We start from the raw sequence: 23,292 nt of genomic DNA, 5'->3' as shown, positions 1-23,292 counted from the left end.
GTCTATCAGAGAAAGATATAACACGATAAAATGGTTGGAGCTAGACAAATTCGGACTGAAAATATGACCTGATCTACACTGTGGATGAGGGAGAAGGGGTTCGATCTAAGTTATGCAACTTCATAGCTTAGATCTACTTCCAAGTCGATATATTTAGATCTACTTACCATTGTGTCTTCACTGTGATAAGTTGACTGCTGACGCTCTCCCATCGACTCCACCTGCGCCTCTCACTCCGGTGGAGCACCAGAGTCGACGGGAGAGCGCTCAGCAGTCAATTCATCGTGTCTTCATTAGACGCGATAAATCGACCCCTGCTGGATCGATCGCTGCAGAGGTAAGTGTAGATATGCCCTAAGGCTTGAATTCTTAACAGTGAGAATGAGTAACCATTGGAACAATTTACCAAGCTCTGTGATGGATTCCTCATCACTGATAATTTTTAAATCAAGACTGGATGTGTTTCTAAAAGCTAGGAATTATTTTCTAAAAGCTAGAGATCATTTTGGGGAGGTTCTGTGACCTGTGTTATAAAGAAGATCAGACTAGATGATTACAATGATCCCTTTTGGCCTTGGAATCATAGAAGATTACGGTTGGAAGAGACCTCAAGAGGTCGTCTAGTCCGACCTCCTGCTCAAAGCAGGACCAACCCCAACTAAATCATCCCAGCCGGGGTTTGTCATACTGGGTCTTAAAAACCTCTAAGGATGGAGATTCCACAACCTCCCTAGGTAACCCATTCCAATGCTTCACCACCCTCCTAGTGAAATATTTTTTCCTAATATCCAATCTAGTTTTCCCCCTTTGCAACTTGAGACCATTCCGGCTTGTTCTTTCATCCCAGCAAACAGCCTAGCTCCATCCTCTTTGGAACCCTCCTTCAAGTATTTGAAGTATTTGCTATCAAATCCCCCCTCACTCTTCTCTTCTGCAGACTAAATAAGCCCAGTTCCCTCAGCCTCTCCTCATAAGTCATGTGTTCCAGTCCCCTAATCATTTTAGTTGCCCTCCACTGGACTCTCTCCAATTTGTCCACATCCCTTCTGTAGTGGGGGACCCAAAACTGGACGCAGTACTCCAGATATGGCCTCACTAGTGTCGAACAGAGGGGAATAATAACTTCTCTCGATCTGCTGGCAATGCTTCTACTAATGCAGCCCAATATGCTGTTAGCCTTGTTGGCAACAAGGAAGCAGTGTTGGCTCTCATCCAGTTTTCAGTTTCTCTTGATGGAAAGTCATATGGTTGCCTGCCCAGGGTCCATCTCCTACATGTTACTTTTTCCTTAGGAGAAGAACCTGCTTTATGACCCTCAGATCATCACCAAGCTGAAGTAAGACAGAGGCGAAGTGATACTTATTGCACTAGACTAGGCCAAAGAGCCATGATATTTGGACCTTCATATATGTGATCAGCAAAGGAGCCTCTCCTCCTGCTGCCACTCAGGAATCTGGTATCACAAGATCCTGGCAGGGTGTTGCTCCTGAACCTCAGGCTTTACCCCTCAGGTCCTGGTTTCTCAATGCTTGACCCAGAGAAGACACGCTGTCGGAAGCAGTCCAGGATGTACCACTTAATAGTTGGAAAATCTCCACAAGGGTTACTTATCTGAGCAAGTGGAAGCAGTTCTGTATCTGGGAACTAGCTTTGGTGTGCCCTGTACATAGGCCACAATTCAAAATACCTTGGACTATTTCTTACATCTAGTCTGCTTTGGTGGTCAGCTCTGTGAAGGTGCACCTGGCCACAGTCTCAGCATTCCTACCCTTGTGTTTCTGTTTTCTCTGATTCATTCATTGGCAGATTCTTAAAAGGCCTAGCTAGACAGTTCCCACCTATGAGGGACCCAGTCCCACAGTGGGATTTGAATTTAGTGTTATCAGCTCTTATTGATCCTCTGTCAAACTGTTAGCTTCCTGCTTGTGATTACACTCCTCAGCAAAGATGGCCTGTTTAGTAGCCATCGGGTCTGTGAGGAGAGTAGGACTGCTGCATGCTCTAGTTATGCATATTGTTTTCTTCAAGGACAAGCCACACGCTGATAAGGACAAACAAAAGATATACACTCTGGATGTTTGAGCCCTGGCCTTTTATGCAGATAGAACAAAACACTTACAGGTCTCCTCCCAACTATTTTGTTTCCTATGCAGAACGAATGAAGGACAATCCTGTAATGGCACAACTGTATAAGTGGATCACAGCTGCATCGTCATGTGTTACAACGCTGAGGATATTAACCCTCAGAAACAGTTGTCTGTGTGTTCAGCCAGAGCTCACTCAGCATCACAGCATTTGTTAGTAATGTCCAGATTGTGGACATTTGCAGGGTAGCAACATGGTTCACAGTCCCACACTTTTGTTAGATGTTATGCAGTTACATCAAAGGAAGATGCTAGTGTAGGGAAAGCAGCTCTTCAGTCTGTCTTCTGATGAGACTCCTAGTCCCTCATACATTGGAATCCTCTTCGCAGCCACCAAGTATAATGTACATATGCAGTCACTTGAAGAAAAAGTGGTTACTCACCTTTTTGTAACCCATCTCCTTTGAGATGTGTTGCATTTGTTCATTTACACAATCTCCCCCCCCACCCCCACCCTCTTACCCAAGGCATCAGTGTCTTTCATATAATGATCCAGTGCGAAGGAACAGAAGAGTGGGCGAGGCAGCTTTATATCCTTTATATCCTCAGCTTGGAGCAGGAGGAGCACGGGGACCTGGCATAGCCATCCCTATGAGCACCACTAGGGAAAACTCTCCAGCATCAGTGCACGGGACACATGCACACCTAGTGTAATGGACATATGCAACACACCTCCAATGAACAGTTATGAAAAGTATGAGTAACTGTTCTTTATGGGGTAGTGCCAGCCTTTGGTGGGCTCTATAAGAATATGAATCTCATTTTCCAGATTATTAAGTGTAGTTTTTAACTTTAAAAAGAATACTTTCATTTTTAGTGGAAAAAGTTGTAGATATTTCCACCAAAGTTGAATGTGTCATATATGATCACTAAATCAGAGCCAACAGGTATTAGTAAGGATTCTAATGTGACTGTTGGCCCTTCTGATGACAAAACAGTTGCAAAGTAACTGTGGCATTTCTCCACATAAGTTATTCTTAAAGGGCATTGAAGCCTTTCTGTTTAAACCTCATTCAGGCTCTTCCTCCAGGAAGTCTTGAGGAGAAATGCAAGATTTGTTTATGTGCTGGTAACATGAAACTTCCTTTACCCCTCCTGTTACACCCTCTGTCCCTTCACTCTGCCCTTGGGCCCTTTGAAACTTCTACATGGCCTTCTGGCCTTGTTTTCCACCCCAATAATACCTAGTCACTGTGGGGTTTTCCATGTGCAGCTGGGGGAGTTTCTACAGTCCTGGGCTCTGTTTGGCATTCAACCTTCCTCACCCCCAGTTTGGGGCCAGTGCCTTGTTGGAGGATGAGCCCAACATTGAGATTTACAGTTGGAGAAGGATTTAGGGCTCCTTTATCAAAATAATCAGCCCAGGGTACACACATGCTTAAGCATTCTCACAGCAAAGAGAACCTACCCAGAGGACAGGTGCAAAGTTACAAAGCCTCAGCTGTTAGAAATGATTGAGAATCCCTCTTCCTTTTAAAACCAAAGGATCTTTGCCTCTCCACTCTACTATGCTAAACATTGTGTCGAAGGAATGTGATCCGATGAAAGAGCATTTGTCAACTCCTACCTGATGGTGTGGGAGTGCCGTGTGACACCCTACAGATACCAGTTGCATTTTCCCCATCTCCATGGTGGATGCTTGAATTACTTCATTCTGTCCTGTCCCTCCAATCTGTCCAGAGATTTTGTGGCCTTGGCCTTGGACTGCATAGGTAGGAGAGAATGTGTTTTTCCCTCCCCTTCCCAGCATTGCCTTCCATGCTGCCATCCATGCAGTTCTCATTTCCAGGACACTTCAGGTAGATCTGAAGCGGGTTTCAGCTTTTATCCATTTTCCTTAAGATCTAATTATGAAGGTCTAGCATCTTGTTTGATTACCACCTAGAGCACTTCCTATTTGTATGTTACTGTTTGTGATGGCACCCATACAGTCTTTGTACAGTGGGTTGTAGACATATAAGACTGAGAAGCTGTGGAGGGTTCAAAGTCTAAATTGATTTGGCCCTTACTGTAGCCCATATAATGCTGGCCAAAGAAGGGTATTTTTGTAGTTTTTCCTTTAGCTGGCATGGGGATTTTATTCCTGATACTTCATGGAAGAGTTCTACATTTGTGCCTTCTCAATCTGAGAGTCTGGAAAGAGGTTTCATGTGGAAACCCTCAGGTCCATCCTTCAGCCCATGTACAAGGTGGTTTCTTTTGCTGAGAAGGATATATACCTTTATATTCCTATTTGTCCAGATCCTGGTGTTATCTGTGCTACCCATTAATACATTTTATTTATAGTTTTTGCTTCATCTCACCTGGACAAAGGGTCTGTAAAAAAGATCTTTCCTCTTCCCACCCCCCTTCAGCTGTTGAGGAACTGTAGCGCCAATGTGCTTGAGCTGTAGGTATGGCTGAAATTTTTGTCATGGTTATTTTTACTAAAAATAACCAACAATTTTCAGGCAATAAACAAAAATTCACAGAAGCTTGTGACTTTTACTGAAGAAAATTCAGGGGCGGGGAGGCTGACGGGCTGGCTGAAGCCTGAGGGGGTGATGAGAGCCCAAACTCTGCTGCGGGGCAGGGGCTTGGAGCTCCCAGGGTTCCCCCACCACCCACAGTGGCTCACAGCTCCAAGGTTCTGCATCACCCATGGAGGCTCACAGCTCGGTGGTCCCTGCCTCCTGCAGTGGCTTTCAGCTCTGGGGCCAGCAGCTAAGAGCTGTGGGGGGGTCACCTGCTGTCTGCGTATGCTGAGAGCTGTCCCCACCAACTGACAGCTCTGGCTCTGCCACCCTGGGACTGAAGCAGAAAGTGTCACAGAGGTGTCCGTAAATCACAGAATCTGTAATTTCTGTGACATAATCTTACCCTTAGCTACAGATAATCTGTCTGACTCTGCTTATCTGGGAGCCTCTGTCAGCCCACCACCATGTCCTAATCCATTGCAGCAATTGTTCAGCAATGGTGTGTGTAAACAGACAAAGAGGCATTGGCATCTCCTTACAGAAGCCCTTTTCATATGGACAGAAACTCACCTCGCTTTTCTAAGCCTTATATCTCAAACCATTCACTTTCTCAAAAGGAAACAACTTCTTTAAGTGATTTGCTCCTGTGTATTCCACAGTAGGTGTGCGTGCTGGCCACGTGCACCGGTGCTGGAAGTTTTTCCCTTAGCAGTACCCATACTGGGGGAGCACCGTGGCGACCCCTGGAGTAGCACCTTTATATCACACTATAAGGGGAGCTGCAGGCTCCCCTCACCCTCAGTTCCTTCTTGCCGCCAGTGAAGGTAATCAGAACTTTTGTGCTCCAGCTCTGCTGCAGCCTTTTCTTCTCGACCTTAGTGGTACCGCTGTAGTTTGTTCTTCAGTAATTAGTGCGGGCTCGAGGCATGCCCCAGGCTTCAAGTCATGCGACTCCTGTCGGTGTTCTATGCCCAGAAGTGATCCTCATGCAGAGTGCCTTCACTGCCTGGGTGAGACTCATATTAGCGACCATTGCAAGATCTGTAGGTCGTTCAAGCCAAGGACCAAGAAGGAGAGGGACTTCAGGCTTCGAGCTCTCCTGATGGAGTCGGCGTTGACCCTGACGCCGGTGCACAGATCGGATTCAGCACCAGCCACCGCATCATCGGTACATAGCAAGGCTCCGTCAACCAGTCAGCACCACTCTCCTGCCAAAAAGCAAGGGAAGAGCGCATCTTCACAATGACGCCATGATAAGGACAAGGGAGAGGCTGGTCCCGCGCTGGGCAGCCCTCGATCCCCCCCGGACTCTAAGGCTCCGACTCATGTGGAGCGGAGCAGCCCAGTGCCATTGACCCAGGCATCCCCACCAGTATGGTTGCCGTCGACGCCGGAGGCGATGCAGTCTGCAATAGACATTATGTCCCTGGCTGTCCAAGTACTCAGTCAGACATGGGCCCTAGGTGACGGGGTAAGCCCCTGCTGGGTGCCCACCAGATGTCTCCGAGCAGCTACAGCTCCCACTCCAAAGACCCCTCCCCGCACCACTCGGTGTGTAGCGGCCGTTCTGTCACCACCCGGCCTCCGTCAACACCGGTCAGACCGTCCGGGCTGCTACCGGGACGGGCGTTGCAGGGACCCTCCACACCACCTGCTTAGCAAGTGGAGGTGCAGAGAGAGGCACCAAGTTCGCTCTCCTTCCACACGTGGGTACCGGAATTGTTCTCAACGTGACAGGTGTCGTTGTTCCCATTCCAGCTCCCGCTTGTCTGGGCGCCACACAAGAGGATCCCCTTGGGGTACTTTGCAGTCTCGGTGCCGAGCAGGGCGTCGGCGCCGCCCATACCGAAGCAGTTCGTCACGTAGGTACCCTACATCATCATCAAGATCCCGATCCCAAGGGAGACGACGACACAAATGCCGCTCCTACCGATCCCGTAGCACTGAGTGTTTCTCAGAGACCTCGGCCTCGAGGCACGCCCACCTGCCCTCAGCACGCGCCTTCCACTGGGACACGTATTGCTGTCCCATGTTCAGCCGAACCAGTGGCAAGGGACACAGGTGCCAGTGGGCACCGTACCCATCAGTGCCAGTCCAGGTGGAGGCCCGAGCTCTGTCGGTCTCTTCCGGCCTCCCACGAGACAAGTCAGCGGGTCATGGGTCGGCGGGTCTGCGCCTGAATTCTGACCTTGGTACCGACGCACCGACACCGACTGAGGCACCTGGCTCCACACGGGCATTCTCCCTGGCACCAGACGACACCATAGTGGCCGAGGAGATGGAGGGACCGTCCAATTCCCTTATGTGACAAACCCAGACCAGTGAGGTACAGGAGTCTGGTAGAGGGCAAATATACTGGTCACTGGATGAGTAGTTTTCTGTTCCCTGAGTGACCAGAGCAGGGGCTGCACTAGAGTAATCAGGAATCTGCTAGAACCAATTAAGGCAGACAGGCTGATTAGATCACCTGCAGCCAATCAAGGCAGGCTAATCAGGGCACCTGGGTTTAAAAAGGAGCTCACTCCAGTCAGGGAGGGGGGAGCCAGAGGAGAGGAAGTGCGTGTGAGGAGCTGGGAGCAAGAGGTGCAAGGAGCTGAGAGTGAGAGGCTGTACTGCTGGAGGATTGAGGAGGACAAGCATTATCAGACACCAGGAGGAAGGTCCTGTGGTGAGGATAAAGAAGGTGTTTGGAGGAGGCCATGGGGAAGTAGCCCAGGGAGTTGTAGCTGTCATGCAGCTGTTACAGGAGGCACTATAGACAGCTGCAGTCCACAGGGCCCTGGGCTGGAACCTGGAGTAGAGGGTGGGCCCAGGTTCCCCCCCAAACCTCCCAACTCCTGATCAGACACAGGCCAAGAGGAAATACTTTGTGCTGGCAAAGGACCATGAATACTTGTATTCACACCTGGCCCCCAACTCGCTCATTGTGGAATTGGTAAACCACAGGGAGCGCCAGGGTCAGCCCGCCCCCACTCCAAAAAATAAGGACACCAGGAGGCAGGATTCTTTTGGTAGAAAAATTTATTCATTGGCCAGCTTCCAGTTTTGTGTAGCCAACTACCAGACCCTACTCAACAGGTATAATTTCAATCTGTGGGAGTCCCTGCCTAGATTTGAGCCCCTCCTTCCGGACCAGGACTGGAAGGACTTCAAGGCTTTGGTAGAAGAGGGGTCAGTGGCAGCAAAGCAGCGTCCAATACGGCGGACACGGCAGCCCACTCAATGGCTTTGGCCATCTCCATGCATAGTGCGTCTGGTCTGTCCGTGGAGGCGCAATCGCTGATGCAGAACCTCCCGTTTGATGGCAAGGCAGTTTTCACAGATCAGACCACTGCATGGGATGAAGGATTCCCGAATCATCCTGCAGACTCTGGGTCTCTATGTCCCTCCGGCTAAGGACAAGGCCAAATTGCTCTCAGTAGTTCAACCTGCAAGGAGCAGATATGAGCCCCTGTGTAAAAGGCCCAGAGACCAGAAGCATCGATCTCAGCGCTAGTCCCTCTCTGCCCCACAGCCTAGGCGCTCTAATAGAAAGAGGCAGGAGAAGAAGTGGTTTTGACTGTCGGCAGGGGGGCACCTGGCCTGTTGCCAGGGAGATCCTCCAGTTAATAAAGTTTGTGTTTTACAACTGATTGTCTGCCTTCCTCGGGGCATGGTCCCGCATAACTTCAGACCAATGGGTTCTCAGTACCATCTCCAAGGGTTACGTGCTACAGTTCACCTCACCCCCGCCAAACCACCCACAATCCATGATGGCCCCAGGGGACCCAGAACACATCTGTCTCCTTTGTCAGCAGGTGGACCAGTTGCTCCACCTAGGAGCGGTAGAAAGGGTCCAGGTGTCGTTCCAAGGCAAAGGGTTCTACTCCCGCTACTTCCTCATTCTGAAGGCAAAAGGGGGTCTCGGCCTATTCTGGACCTAGGCGACCTGAACAGGTTTTTAGCTTGTTCCAAGTTCCACATGGTGTCCCTGCCCTCTATTATCCCCTCCCTGGACCCGGGGGACTGGTACGCGGCCCTGGATCTCCAGGACGCGTACTTTCATGTCCATATTTTCGAAGGGTACAGATGCTTCCTCCAATTCATGGTGGGAGCGGACCACTACCAGTTCACGGTCCTTCCCTTTGGCCTTTCCATGGCTCCCAGGGTTTTCACGAAGTGCGTGTCTGGTGGTAGCGGCCTGCCTCAGGTGGGAGGGCATGCAAATCTTCCCCTACCTGGACGATTGGCTCCTCAAGGGGGAGTCCCGCCACAAGGTGGAGTCCCACATAGGGCTGCTCCTCTCGACGTGCGCAGAGCTGGGTCTGGTCGTGAACAAGACCAAATCGACGTTAGTACTAGTTCGGCACATAGAGTTCATTGAGGCCCTGCTGCACTCCTCCAAGGCCACAGCCTCTCTTCCCCGGGAAAGATTCGAGACCCTAAGGGATCTCATTGCCTCCGTCATGGCTTTTCCCAGTGACTATGGTGAGGGTGTGTCTGCAGATTCCCGGTGACTATGGTACGTGGTCTGCCATGCCAGGCTCTGTATGAGGCCCCTCCAATTATGGCTGGCCTCTCAGTTCTCCCAAGCGCGAGATGGGATGGGCAAGCTTCTCACGGTCCCACCCTGATTCTGGCTTCCCTGCAATGGTGGTCCCACTCGAGCATCCCTTCCGTAAACCTGATGTCCAATGCTTCGGACTGGGGCTGGGGAGCCCAGATAGGGAAGGTACAAACCCAGGGAACCTGGCTGGCCCCAGACTTGCCCCTTCACATAAACATCAAGGAGCTCAGGGCCGTTCGGTTGGCATGTGTGGCATTCCTCACGCACCTCTATAGCAAGGTGGTCAGAGTTCTCACGGACAATACCGCTGCAATGTACTGGGACTCGTTCCTAGCCCTCTGCCAGGAAGCCCTAATCCTATGGGAGTTTTGCATAGCCCACGATATCTCCCTGAGGGCAGCTCACCTCTCGGGCATCTGCAATTCGCAAGAGAACCGCCTCAGCAGGGTCTTCTTCCCCCAGTACAAGTGGGTACTCCACTCGGAGGTCGCTCATCAGCTCTTCCAAGAGTGGGGAGTTCCCCAAATTGACCTCTTTGCGACCCATCAGAACCGGCACTGTCCCTGGTTCTGCGCCGGGGAGGGATAGGTGCGGTTTCCTATGCGTTCCTCCTGAGCTGGTTGGGCCTGCTCCTCTATGCCTTTCCCCGGCTCCCACTCATCGCCAAGGTCCTTCAAAAGGTGAAAGCAGACAAGGCGAGGGTCATTCTCATAGCCTCTGCGTGGGCCCACCAGCACTGGTACGGGCCCCTCACACGTCTCTTGGCAGCCCCCCCCCCCCCAAGCCGATTGCCATTCCACCCAGACCTTCTCTCCCAGGGGCACTTCCTCCATCTCAATCTAGCTGCTCTCCACCTGACAGCATGGCTGTTCCATGACTGAATGAGGAGGAGAGTAGGTGTTCGGAGCGGGTAAGGCAAGTACTCCTGGAAAGCAAGAAGCCTTCCATGCGTCGGATGTACGTGGCAAAATGGTCCAGGTTTGCCAGGTGGGCGGCTGAGCGGGGAATGTCCCCCTCTGCAGCGCCCCTACAGTTTATCCTGGATTACCTCTTATCCCTTAGAGCCCAAGGGCTGGCACCTGCCTCTGTCAGAGTGCACCTGGCGGCCATATCGGCTTTTCTTCCGCCAGTGCAGGGCCACTCAGTCTTCTCCCACTTTGACCTCCCGATTCCTGAAGGGCCTTGACCACTCGTTCCCATATGCCAGGCTCCCAATACCGCAATGGGACCTCAACCTGATCTTATTCCACCTCATGGGACCCCCTCTTCAAATCCCTGGCCACGTGTTCCTGGTCACACTTCTCCTGGAAGGCGGCCCTCCTGGTGGCGATCATGTCGGCCAGATGTGTCTCAGAGATGAGGGCCTTAACAAGGCGAGGAACAAGAGGCGAGCGGCTAGTCCTGCAGAAGAAGGGGAGGAGTCAATGGAGGCGACACCCAGTATGAGCCCTAGGAGGATTGCGAGGGCGAAGACAAATCGAGAGGGCTTGCGGCCAGCGGGTGCGGGGGATAGACCGGAGAATCACACTGTCGCCAGGAAAAGGCAAGTCTACGTGATTGGAGACTCTTTACTGAGAAGAATAGACAGGCCTGTAACTAGACCTGATCGGGAGAACCTGCGGGGCTAAGGTACAGGATGTGGACCCTGAGGCTGAAAAGGATCCTAGCGGGAGCGGGAAAGAATCCGTTGATTGTCCTTCATGTGGGAACGAATGATACGGCTAGTCACTCGCTGGACTGTATCAAGGAGGACTATGTCAGACTGGGGAAGACGCTCAAGGAAATCGAGGCTCAGGTGATCTTCAGTGGGATTCTGCCGGTTCTAGAGCGGGGCGACGAAGGAGCGACAAGATTATTGATGATTAACAGATGGCTCAGGCAGTGGTGCTATAAGGAGGGCTTTGGATGTACGGTCATTGGGAAGCGTTTACGGACAGACGACTGTTCGCTCACTCGGTGGACTTCATCTAAGCAAGGAGGGAAATAGACTTCTAGGATGGAGGCTCGCCGACCTCATTAAGAGAGCTTTAAACTAGGAAGTTGGGGGGAGATGGTTGGGAGATGTTCAGGAGATCTCCACGCCGGAATTTAACCTGGAGAGGGAAGTAAACGAAGTGAGAGGGGATACCCTTGTGGACCGAAGAATTGACCGAGGAGGAAAAGCGGAGTTGAAACTAGCCTAACGGGTGATGCTGGTGGTAGAAAGTCTGTGCACGACGGGGGAAAGAATGTCACTGACGACAAACGTCAAAAATTAAAATGTCTGTACACTAATGCGAGGAGCCTAGGGAACAAGATGGAGGAACTGGAGCTACTGGTGCAGGAAGTGAAACCGGATATTATAGGGATAACAGAAACCTGGTGGAATAGTACTCATGACTGGAGTACGGGTATTGAAGGCTATGTGCTGTTTAGAAAAGACAGGAAGAAAGGCAAAGGTGGTGGAGTAGCCTTGTACATCAATGATGGGTGAACTGTAATGAAATAAGAAGTGATGGAATAGATAAGACGGAGTCTGTCTGGGTAAAAATCACGCTGGGTAAAAAAGCTACTAGAGCTTCCCCTGAGATAGTGCTTGGGGTGTGCTACAGACCGCCGGGATCTGATTTGGATATGGATAGAGACCTCTTTAATGTCTTTAATGAAGTAAACACAAAGGGGAAATGTGTGATTATGGGAGACTTCAACTTCCCGGATATAGACTGGAGGACGAGTGCTTGCAAGAATAATAGGGGTCAGATTTTTCTGGATGTGATAGCGGATGGATTTCTTCATCAAGTAGTTGAAGTACCTACGAGAGGGATGCCATTTTAGATTTGGTTTTGGTGAGTAGTGAGGACCTCGTAGAAGAAATGGTGGTAGGGACAACCTTGGTTCGAGTGATCATGAGCTGATTCAATTCAAATTAGATGGAAGGATAAACAAACGTAGATCTGGGATTAGGGTTTTCGACTTCTCGAGGGCTAATTTTAAAGAGTTAAGGAAATTAGTTAGGGAAGTGGATTGGACGGAGGAACTTGTGGATTTAAATGCGGAGGAGGCCTGGAATTACTTTAAGTCGCAGCTGCGGAAACTGTCGGAAGCCTGCATCCCAAGAAAGGGGAAAAAAACCATGGGCAGGAGTTGTAGGCCAAGCTGGATGAGCAAGCAACTCAGAGAGGGATTAGGAAAAAGCAGAAAGCTTACAGGGAGTGGAAGAAAGGCGGGATTAGCAAGGGAAGCTACCTTAGTGAGGTCAGAACGTGTAGGGATAAAGTGAGGAAGGCTAAAAGCGCGTAGAACTGGACCTTGCGAAGGGAATCAAAACCAATAGTAAAAAGGTTCTACAGCCACATAAATAAGAAGAAAACAAAGAAAGAAGAAGTGGGGCCGCTATACACTGAGGATGGAACGGAGGTTAAGGATAACCTAGGCATGGCCCAATATCTAAATAAGTACTTTGCCTCGGTCTTTAATAAGACTAGTGAGGAGTTTAGGGACGATGGAGGGATGACAAACGGGAATGTGGATATGGAGGTGGATATTACCGCATCTGAGGTAGAGGCCAAACTTGAACAGCTTAATGGGACAAAATCGGAGGGACCGGACAATCTCCACCCGAGGATATTAAAGGAACTGGCGCGTGAAATTGCGAGCCCGTTAGCGAGAATTTTTAAGCAATCGGTAAACTCGGGGGTTGTGCCGTACGACTGGAGAATTGCTAACGTAGTTCCTATTTTTAAGAAAGGGAATAAAAGTGATCCGGGTAATTATAGGCCTGTTAGCTTGACGTCTGTCGTGTGTAAGGTCTTGGAAAAAATTTTAAGGGAGAAAGTAGTTAAGGACATTGAGGTCAATGGTAATTGGGACGAATTGCAACATGGATTTACTAAAGGTAGATCGTGCCAAACCAACCTGATCTCCTTCTTTGAGAAGGTGACGGATTACTTAGACAAAGGAAATGCGGTAGATCTAATTTACCTCGATTTCAGTAAGGCGTTTGACACGGTTCCGCATGGGGAACTGTTAGTTAAATTGGAAAAGATGGGGATGAATGTGAAAGTTGTAAGGTGGATAAGGAACTGGTTAAAGGGGAGACTCCAGCGGGTCGTACTGAAGGGTGAACTGTCAGGCTGGAAGGAGGTTACTAGCGGAGTCCCTCAAGGATCGGTTTTGGGACCGATCTTATTTAACCTATTTATTACTGACCTTGGCACAAAGAGCGGGAATGTGTTAATAAAGTTTGCGGATGACACGAAGCTGGGGGTATTGCTAACACGGAGAAGGACCGGGATACTATTCAGGAAGATCTGGACCACCTTGTACACTGGAGTAATAGTAATAGGATGAAATATAATAGTGAAAAGTGCAAGGTCATGCACTTAGGGATTAATAATAAGAATTTTAGATATACGTTGGGGACGCATCAGTTGGAAACGACGGAGGAGGAGAGAAGGACCTTGGGGTATTGGTTGATAGCAGGATGACTATGAGCCGCAATGTGATATGGCTGTTAAAAAAGCAAATGCGGTTTTAGGATGCATCAGGCGAGGTATTTCCAGCAAGGAGAAGGAGGTGTTAGTGCCGTTATATACGGCGCTGGTGAGACCCCACCTGGAATATTGTGTGCAGTTCTGGTGTCCCATGTTTAAGAAGGATGAATTCAAACTGGAACAGGTTCAGAGACGGGCTACTAGGATGATCCGAGGAATGGAAAATCTGCCTTATGAAAGGAGACTCAAAGAGCTTGGCTTGTTTAGCCTGGCCAAAAGAAGGCTCGGGGGGGATATGCTTGCTCTATATAAATATATCAGGGGGATTAACGTTAGGGAGGGAGAGGAATTATTTAAGTTTAGTACTAATGTAGGCACGAGGACGAATGGGTACAAACTGGATATTAGGAAGTTTAGACTTGAATTAGACGAAGGTTTCTAACCATTAGGGGAGTGAAGTTCTGGAACGGCCTTCCGAGGGAAGTAGTGGGGGCAAAAGACTTATCTGGCTTTAAGACTAAGCTTGATAAGTATATGGAGGGGATGTTATGATGGGATAGTTTAATTTGGGCAATTGATTTTGGATTATCGGCAGATAAGTCTGCTCAATGGTCTGTGAGGGGATGTTGGATGGGATGGGAACTGAGTTACTGCAGAGAATTCTTTCTTGGGTGCTGGCTGGTGAGTCTTGCCCACATGCTCAGGGTTTAGCTGATCGCCATATTTGGGGTCGGAAGGAATTTTCCTCCAGGGCGGATTGGCAGAGGCCCTGGAGGTTTTTCGCCTTCCTCTGCAGCGTGGGGCATGGGTCGCTTCTGGTGGATTCCCTGCAGCTTGAGGTCTTCAAATCTCAATTTTGAGGATTTCAATAACTCAGTCATGGGTTCGGGGTTGTTATAAATGTGTATGGGCAGGGTTTTGTGGCCTGCCTTGTGCAGGAGGTCAGACTAGATGATCATATTGGTCCCTTCTGACCTATGAGTCTAACTCCTCTATACAGTTTTCCATAAGGATAAAGTCCAGCTCCACCTACACCCTGCGTTCCTCCCTTCCATATGGAGCAGAGCATCTTCCTGTGCTCTGTCCCAAGCCCCATTCCTCTACTGAGGAACACCACCTCCACACCCTCTATGTGCGTAAGGTGTTGGCTTTTTACTAGACTAAGCCATTTCAGAAATCCTCTCAACTCTTCATTGCCTCTGCCGAGCAGGCTAGGGGGCAACCCATCTCCACTCAGAGGCTTTCCTGCTGGATCACCTCTTGCATAAGCACGTGTTATGATTTGGCAGAGATTGCCCACCACCCATCATTAGTGCACACTCTACGAGGGCTCAGGCCTCATCAGCTGCCTACGCCGCCCATGTCCTGGACATGTCCAGGACATTTGTAGGGTGGCTATGTGAGCCTCAGTTCACACATTTACTTCACATTACGAGATCGTCACCCAATCTAGGGATGACACTGGGTTTCGTAGGGAGATCCTTCGTCCTGAACCACTGTGAAATCCTACTCACTTCAAACAGATATCGCTTGGAATCACCTACTGTGGAATATACAGGAGCAATCACTCGAAGAAGAAAGGATAGTTAGCTGTTCCGTAACTGGCGTTCTTCAAGATGTGTTGCTCCTGTCTATTCCATACCCCGCCCTCCTTCCCCTCTGTCAGAGTTGTCCGACAAGAAGGAACCGAGGGTGGGGGAAGCCCACAGCTCCCCTCATAGCGCGATATACAGGCGTTACTCGAGGGGTTGCTGTGGTGCTCCCACAGTACAGGTACTGCTAAGGGAAAAACTTCTGACACCGGTGCACGTGGCGAGCACGCACACCTACTGTGGAATAGATAGGAGCAACACATCTCAAAGAATGCCAGTTACAGAACAGGTAACTGTCCTTTCATTCCCTTAAAGTAAAATGGATACAAAAGTTCTATAGGTCTATCATTCAGACATTTCTGGTTTTCTCTTCAAGGACTGTAACTAAGGCAAGCTTAGTAAAAGAGTGCTTCCTGACAGAGTATGATCAAGCTGGAAAACCTTGGCTTCTGGAAGACCTTGACCACAGTTTATCAGATTCTTCCTAACCTATTTACCTTGTGGGCTTGAGGGCCAAGGTATCTCTCCTTCTACAAAGCAGCCATATAGTCACTTCTGCGTCACATACCTTATCTGCTACTGTCAGCTGAATTTGTCTGTGGCAGACTCTGAATTTGGCAGAGTAGTATTCCAAGCGCTCCCTCATCTCTGGATTCCTCTAGTTGCTACATCTACTGATCATTATCATCTGTTGCTGGATAGGATGGGAGAAGACAAAACTATGATAAATAAGATTGCTGTTGAGAAATCTTTTCCATTAATTAAATATCAGAGGCAAAGTCCAAAGTGCACAGATTTAAGAACTTACCTGGTAATATTTACAACATAATTGTCTAAACATCTCTTCCAAGGATTTGATTCTCGTTAGCTATGAAATTGCTCTACCTCATCTTATATAGAAATGGAAATTTGTGGATTGAACAGTTTGATTTGAATGCTTCCTAGATTATTAGGAATTGAAGGTTGTGCAATACTGTGTTAATTTTGTTAATTTTTAGTTAATTAAATTGTTTTTGCCTGGATTTGCAATAGTGTTTTGGCTGTGTATTCAGATTTATCATAATACTTTGCCCATTATTTGAAAAACAAGTATCTCTGCTAGTATTTAATGATTTAGACCAGAATTTTTACATCACCTTTTAGCACACCACTTTTAAATGTGTAATCTATATGCTAATTAGGCACTTGCACTTGTAAATTTACAGCTACTATAATACATTTCAGAAGATGTCTGTTCAACTGGGTAATTTTTTGTTTTACCTTAAACTAAAAGCTAATTCATTTGCCTATTTCCCATTGTCACAATATTGTTTTATCAGATACCAGCATTGCTATATTTTGTGAAAGGGATATAACCAACAGCAATATGGCAAATCCTCTTTATATACAGCATATAAATTGAAAAGCCAAAATAAAAATGAAAAAAAATTGTCAAATATAATGCCAAGTCTACCATTATCTTCCAATTTGTTGTTCTAGCCCTGCAGGGATATAGAATATGGTTTAAAAAAAAAAAAAAAAAGATTTTGTCAAACCATGGTCTCCTCATGCATTTTCAAAATCTAAAAACTGTAGCTGTGCAACCAGTGTAGAGTGAGTGAGAGTGTGTGTGTGTGTGTAATGTGAATTAACAGGAATTTAGTATGCACATGGTTTTCATCAACAGTATCTAGTTCTCACTGTATACTTGCAAACTGACTTTGTCGCTGTTAGGGAAGTCTAGACGATAAATCTTATACTGTAATCTTGTCTACGAAAACAATCATAAACATACCATTTATTTTTCTCTTAAATTCAGGGCAAGCATTCAAAAAAGAGTCACTGTTATCCACCCATGAACAGAGATCACCGCAGAATCATCCATGAGTTAGCTCAAATTTATGGCATTGAGAGTGTGAGCTATGACAATGAACCAAAGCGTAATGTTGTTATCACTGCAGTGAAGTATGTTGTGTTAATCTTTTTTATTTTAGTTTTCAAAGTAATTAACATCCATTCAGTAGATTTGAATATTGTTTTCTATATTTTGTTCTGAGTTTACTTTATTTACAACTTGCAAAATACATTCTTTATACTTTGCAAGTTCCATAGAAACAGCTTTTAAATGGCTTGGATGGAGGGGATGCATAATCTCACACAATTGTATTTCCATCAGTTTTGGGGGTATTTCTTTTGATTTCACCTCAGTCTCCCATTTTTAAATATGACAGAACTGTCCAATTATAGTTCCTTTGACTCCAAGCTGTGTTTTTTCTGGTAACAAGAGGTTTCTGCTCTCACTGCTGCTGAGTAACCCACTAGCATGAACTCCTGCACCTGATGATGATCATTTCCTCTCTTGCCAGCTTCCCTACAGTCTGTTTTACCTTTTCAAGAGAAGGGGAAGAGGCATCAGCTAGATGCAGGGAGGAATGGGAGGAACTTTTAATGGAGGCAAAAAAAAGGAAAGTCTTAAGGTGAAAAGTGAGGGGGAAGTAACACCCAAGAGGGACTAGGACAGGGGTCAGCAGCCTTTCAGAAGTGGTGTGCCAAGTCTTCATTTATTCATTCTGATTTAAGGTTTTGCATGTCAATAATACATTTTAATGTTTTTAGAAGGTCTCTTTCTATGTCTGTTGTTGTATGTAAAATAAATAAGGTTTTTAAAACGTTAAGAAGCGTCATTTAAAATTAAAATGCAGAGCCCCCTGGACCGGTGGCCAGGACCCAGGCAGTGTAAGTGCCACTGAAAATCAGCTCGCATGCTGTCTTTGCGACACATGCCATAGGTTGCCTACCCCTGGACTAGCATCAGACAAAGGGAGAGAAATTGAGTGAAAAAGAAAAGGGAGATACCTCATAAAGATGCCAGAAAAGGGATCAGGCCAACCGATCATTGCCAATCACTGTGAAGTGAATAGCCAGGTCATTAAAGTTTCTAGTGCAGGGGAAATGTTCCCTGTTCATGGGAAATGTTTGGTTGGTTTGGGGTTTGGTTTGGTTTGGTTTTTTGTGAATGAGTTACTTCCATAAGTTTAGGGAAGCCTATCCTGTATTTTAGGATATTTATCAAACGCTCAACCTTTAGGGTTTGCTCATCACTGGCTTTACAAGGATTTTTGCTGCTCATATGCTTTTGCACTGTTACAACATTTGAACAAAGCATCAGTTTTTTTTATTCAAAATCATTATGCTATATATGGGGTAGAGACTGTATATTGTAGTGGGCTTTTGGTCTTCTAGCAGTGCCTGAAAATTTATATTTTAAAAAAAGAAAACTAAAATTCACAAGAATTCACAATCTTATTTGGAGAACTGATTGAAAATATGAATGTTGATTTTTTTAATTAAAGCAGAGATTTAGTGATAAGATGCATTTTCTTGCTTGTTTGGCAGTGTGAAATTTCAGAACTTCAGAATTCTCAAGGCATTTGCAAAAACAAAAACAAAAGTAAGAGAATGTAAAGTAGGTGACTCTGAGTTCAGAACTCCTGTGATTGATAATCAGTGCACACACACACACAAACACACTTAACAGTAAGAAAAATTTTCCTTATCCCTATTGTCAACAGATTTCTGAACCATTTCCAATTTTTCTGCTATGCCAGATGTACCATTTTGAAATGAATCTGAAGTCACATTTAAAAGAAGGCTATGATGTGATTGATAAGAATATTTTGATATTTTTTCATGCACAACAGAGCCACATGTCTGGAGGATTGATTCTGCTCTCTCTGTATGAGCATGGGAAAGTAGCATGGGAAAGTATGTCTCAGGCTCAGTTTTCTGTCTGTTTCTCCTGTGAACTCCAAAGGAAGGCCACAGACCTTTATGGTTTTGTGACAGTTGAAATTTTTCCTCACCTCCTCCCCTAGAACCTCCAGACCTCAGAGAGGAGAAGTTGATTGTAGTCAGCATTGCTGACTGCTACAAGCCTGTGACTGTTTCCTCTGACAGCATGGCTCTACAGCCATTCTTCACCCCAACCTGGAGTCAACAGTGACCAGTGGAGAAAGAGGCAGTTCTTAAATCATAAGTGAACAGGCTATTAAAGGCTCAATCCTTGAGGGTATTCACATACTGACAGAGTTGAGTTTCACAGCTTGACAATGGTCGCTTGAGACTATGGATCAACAGTCAATGGAGCTGAGCTATGTTAGGGGCTGTGGGGCATCTGGCCAGACACTGGCCAAAGAGGGTCCACCTTGCCGCTGTGAACCTAGTATGCCTTTGGATGTGCAAACTGTGCCTACCATAATGGTCACCCCAATCCAAGTTTCTCCTCTGTAACCCTAGTCACTTTATCTTACAAAAGGCAGTCTAGAACTGCTTGTCCATATCTCTTTCTCTGTTTGAGAGAAGCTAAATATATTTAGTTGCAGCCTGTTTTCTCTCCTCTGTTCCAACATAGTTAGGAGACTCGTCTGGGATGCAAACATTATTTTCAGGTTTGGCCTACTTCAAGCAACATTTGTATGAGCTTTTGGGACAGGTCTTTTGGACACAGTTGACAGTGAAGCTTCAGATCAGAGAGAGTTGCACATGCTTCAGGAAAAGATGATAAAATGCTTCTACATTAGACATAAGAGAGAGAGACAAGGTCATTCTCATAGTTCCTTATTGGCCTTGCAGACCCTGGCTCTAGGAGATGTCTGTGTGTCCTCCCTGGCAACTACCCACAAATAAGCTCTGCTGATACAAAGTTAGGATCCAGGCAGGCTTCAGACTACCTTTTAGAATTTGAGTGGATGAAATTCTATGACTTAGACCAACTAGTAGATGTTAAATTTCAATCCAGGAAGGATTCTATATCTACATTTTTATAGCAACAACTCGAAAATGTTCAGACACCACCGTTCTCAATTTAATGTTAAGTCAATTTCAGCCTAAACCTGCTTGTTCTTCTTGATTCGTGACTTAAATAAAGGGCTCGGCCATACCACTTCATAGATTCAGTTAGAGCTTTTTGAGTACCCACACGTACTCAGCAGCACCTCATATTTCATGATTAATCAAGACAGTAAGGACGTTTCTCTGTTCTGTTGAATTTTCTATTGTTAGCAGGATGCCTAACTTAGCTCTGGAATAATTGATGGAGCAGCCCTTTTGAATCTGGCCTCTGCATCTTTGTATTTCCTTTCTCTTGTAGTTGCCTTTCTAATCACAACCATTTCTATTAGGATGATTAGTGAATTAAAGGCATTGTCTATTAAAAATTCCTTTTTTCTCCAGAGCTGATACTCTACACCACCCCAGACTTCCTAATTAAGGAAATTCTTTTGTCTTATCTCAATCGATACCTCACTTTTTACATTTTGTTTTTTATTAAACTTACTCATCCTCATGATATTAGATGCCATCATCTGGCTATTTGCATATCAATCAAATCCTAATTAAACATGATTAATTATTGCTTTATAATGGCAAAAATCACAGGTCTGAACTCTTTTTAAAAAAACAAAATTGTCAGTGGATCCTGGTAGCTATATCAGAAGCATGTAAGTAAGCCAAAAAAACTCCTGAAAGCCTCGGCACATTCAGTGAAGTCTGCATCCACGTTTTAGGCAAAAAGAAAGTTTCTTATAAGGAAGTCTGCAGAGGGACCGCTTGAAAGTCTCAGTTCTTTTACCAGACATGACTACAAAGTGGATGTTGCATTTTTATCAGCTACTGCTTTTGGTCTATAGGTACCATCCACTATTTTTCTTTTCTACTCTCTCAGCTCTGCTGTCCCTCCCTTTCTTCTGGTCATATTACTTGCTGCTTTCCAATCGTCCTCCAGTGTAGGATATATGAGAATAGACAGCTTACTCATGCTTCTCATAACAGGAAATTCACTAGTCTGTTTTTTTCCCACCCCTGTATAAACACGTGTGACCGAACCGGTCACAGAGACCCCCTTGAGATTGTCACCTGACGTGCTGGAATTATCTCTTGAGCCCGTTTCCCTGCCAGCTTCAGACTTCAGAACCCTGCCTTGTTGAGCCAGATACGCTAGTCTGCTGCAACACAGACCAGGTCTGCTCCGCACCCCCAAAGCTGCAAACTTTAACCAAAAATTGCTCAGCAGGTCACCTATCTCCAGCACCCAGACAGGGTCAACTGTTAAATTGTCCACCTGCTATAACACTGATAGAGAGAGATGCACCTATGGAGTGCAACGTCACACCCTTCTCTAGAACTTACTGCTGGAGTCTTGGACGCTGTACATGGCAGAGGCAGTACATTTAAAATCTCTGTTCGTCTCTGGTCACACCCCCTTCCAGTGCATTTAAACCGTATGATGTCATTCATAGGTGTCCTAGCAAGGATTGGGGTTCGTGTTTCCTGGGTGCCTGAAAATATGTTGGAATGAAGTATTGATAACAGAATGCAGATACCTACACTTTAACAGATATTGCTGTCTTGGCATTTAGCTACCAATGCCATGAGGTGGTGTGCCTTGGTTTCCCCTCCCATACAGCAGTGTAGGCCTGTTATGCTTTTGCTGCTGTGCCAAGCTTCCAGCCTGTTTACAGGTATAAGCTGAAAAGCAACAATAAATAAAAGCTGTATAAGCTGTCTTGTCACCATCCCTAGCATGTACAAAAGCTTTTTCCACAAATCAGGTATGTTACACATCTTCAAAGGTTTGTTATTAGCATCAACTCCTTTGTCCTGATCCATAGATGAAGTAGCCAGAGACACAAGATAACCAGCAAATCTATGGCAAACAGGCTCTGTTCACACAGTTCAGCTTGTTCAGCATCTGTTGCATTTCCCAACCCCTTTGTGTACCCTGGTAGGGGTTTAGACAGAGATTCTCCTCTCTCTTTGGAGAAGGCTTTCAATTCAGTCATGTGTTTGAGGATTTGGCAAGGAAAAGGTACACTGCAACCATGCCTGCCCTCAGCCTCTGGAATCTCTTTTTGTTAGACCTCACCCGATTGTGAAGTTTCCCAAATGCAAAGTTTTTCTTCCTCCTGCCTTGAAGAGACAGTTTTATCTCTTACAAGCGTAGCAGGAACAACATCTTTCAGTAGAGTGCTTCGTATTGGTAAAATCCCCTCGGTCACCTCCATTCTCTGTTCCCAAAAGGTCAGTTTGGGTAGACTTTCCGCTCCAGGAGATTTGATCCCCGGTCTTTCCTTAAAACCTGATCCGCGGGTGAGGGGTCTGGCATTTCAGATGCAGATCCTTTACTCTCCTCCTGGGGAAATGCCTTCCTACAAAAGGTGGGCAGACTCGCCTGTCCCGCCTCACCTTCCGTCTGGACTTCCCTTTCTGGGTTCCCCTCTGAGGCAGACACTCCTGTGTCCCCCAAAAGGGAAGGTGACCCTGATCCAGCTGTGGGATCACAGCTACCAGCTATTACAGACCCTTCACTGACCAGCAAAATCCCTCCTTTTTCACTCAGGTTGGGCTTGCTTGCAGCTGCAGAGCCTTTGGGGTCTGTTCCCACTGCAGTGGTCATCAGGACCCCAAGTTCCATCTCCAGGATGCATGTATCTCTCCAACCTTGGAGCACTTTGCCATTAAGCTTAATAGCATGCATATGCTCCCTGCTTGGTTGTGTAGAAGCAACCTTTACAAATCTTGTATGGTCAGAGACAGTAGCCTGGGATACACTGTGTTCTGAGATGCAGCAACCTTATGTGTTACCTGGTGCCTGTTCCCACTCAGCCAAGGACATTTATTCCTTAGATGCTCAGTGGACTTCCAGTGATAGCATTTTCTGGGCTCCTCTGTTTGTACAGGAGACTTGGGATGAGTAACAGGGAAATGGGGAGGTGAACGCCCAGTCTCCTTTTTCCCAGGGGTAAAAAGGTGATTCTGCTTTCCACCACCCTGTACTCCTCTGCCAGTAGTTTGTTTAATTGCAACTTCTGATTGCTCATAAGAGTCTGCAAACCCACTAATTCACCCACTGCATCCACCTTTTTGTCCCACAAATACTGTTTTACATCATCACTGCACATATTCAGGAACTGTTCGTGAGTGTGGCAAACCCAGGACAAATAGCTACCAAAAGAGGGATAGTAATTAGTCCCAGAGGAGCTAAAAGGCCTCTCCCTATTCATTGGGGGGAGATACCCATGGAGAAATAAGGTTCAGCTGGAACAA

At 46.7% G+C, this 23,292-nt stretch overlaps 1 protein-coding gene across 1 annotated transcript in view; it reads left to right on the top strand.

The window, feature by feature from the left end:
* Positions 1-23,292, top strand: part of NFX1 (nuclear transcription factor, X-box binding 1) — a 235,223-nt gene that overhangs the window by 203,139 nt on the left and 8,792 nt on the right. Inside the window, exon 22 of the mRNA XM_032803700.2 lies at positions 17,009-17,154. Coding sequence (XP_032659591.1) covers positions 17,009-17,154 — 146 coding nt within the window. The remainder of the gene's footprint in view (positions 1-17,008; positions 17,155-23,292) is intronic.

The sequence above is a fragment of the Chelonoidis abingdonii genome, chromosome 2 (assembly GCF_003597395.2).
Source record: "Chelonoidis abingdonii isolate Lonesome George chromosome 2, CheloAbing_2.0, whole genome shotgun sequence".
NCBI lineage: Eukaryota > Metazoa > Chordata > Testudines > Testudinidae > Chelonoidis > Chelonoidis abingdonii.
The sequence above is the reverse complement of the archived record's forward strand: the minus strand, read 5'-3'. Positions and strand labels throughout refer to the sequence as shown.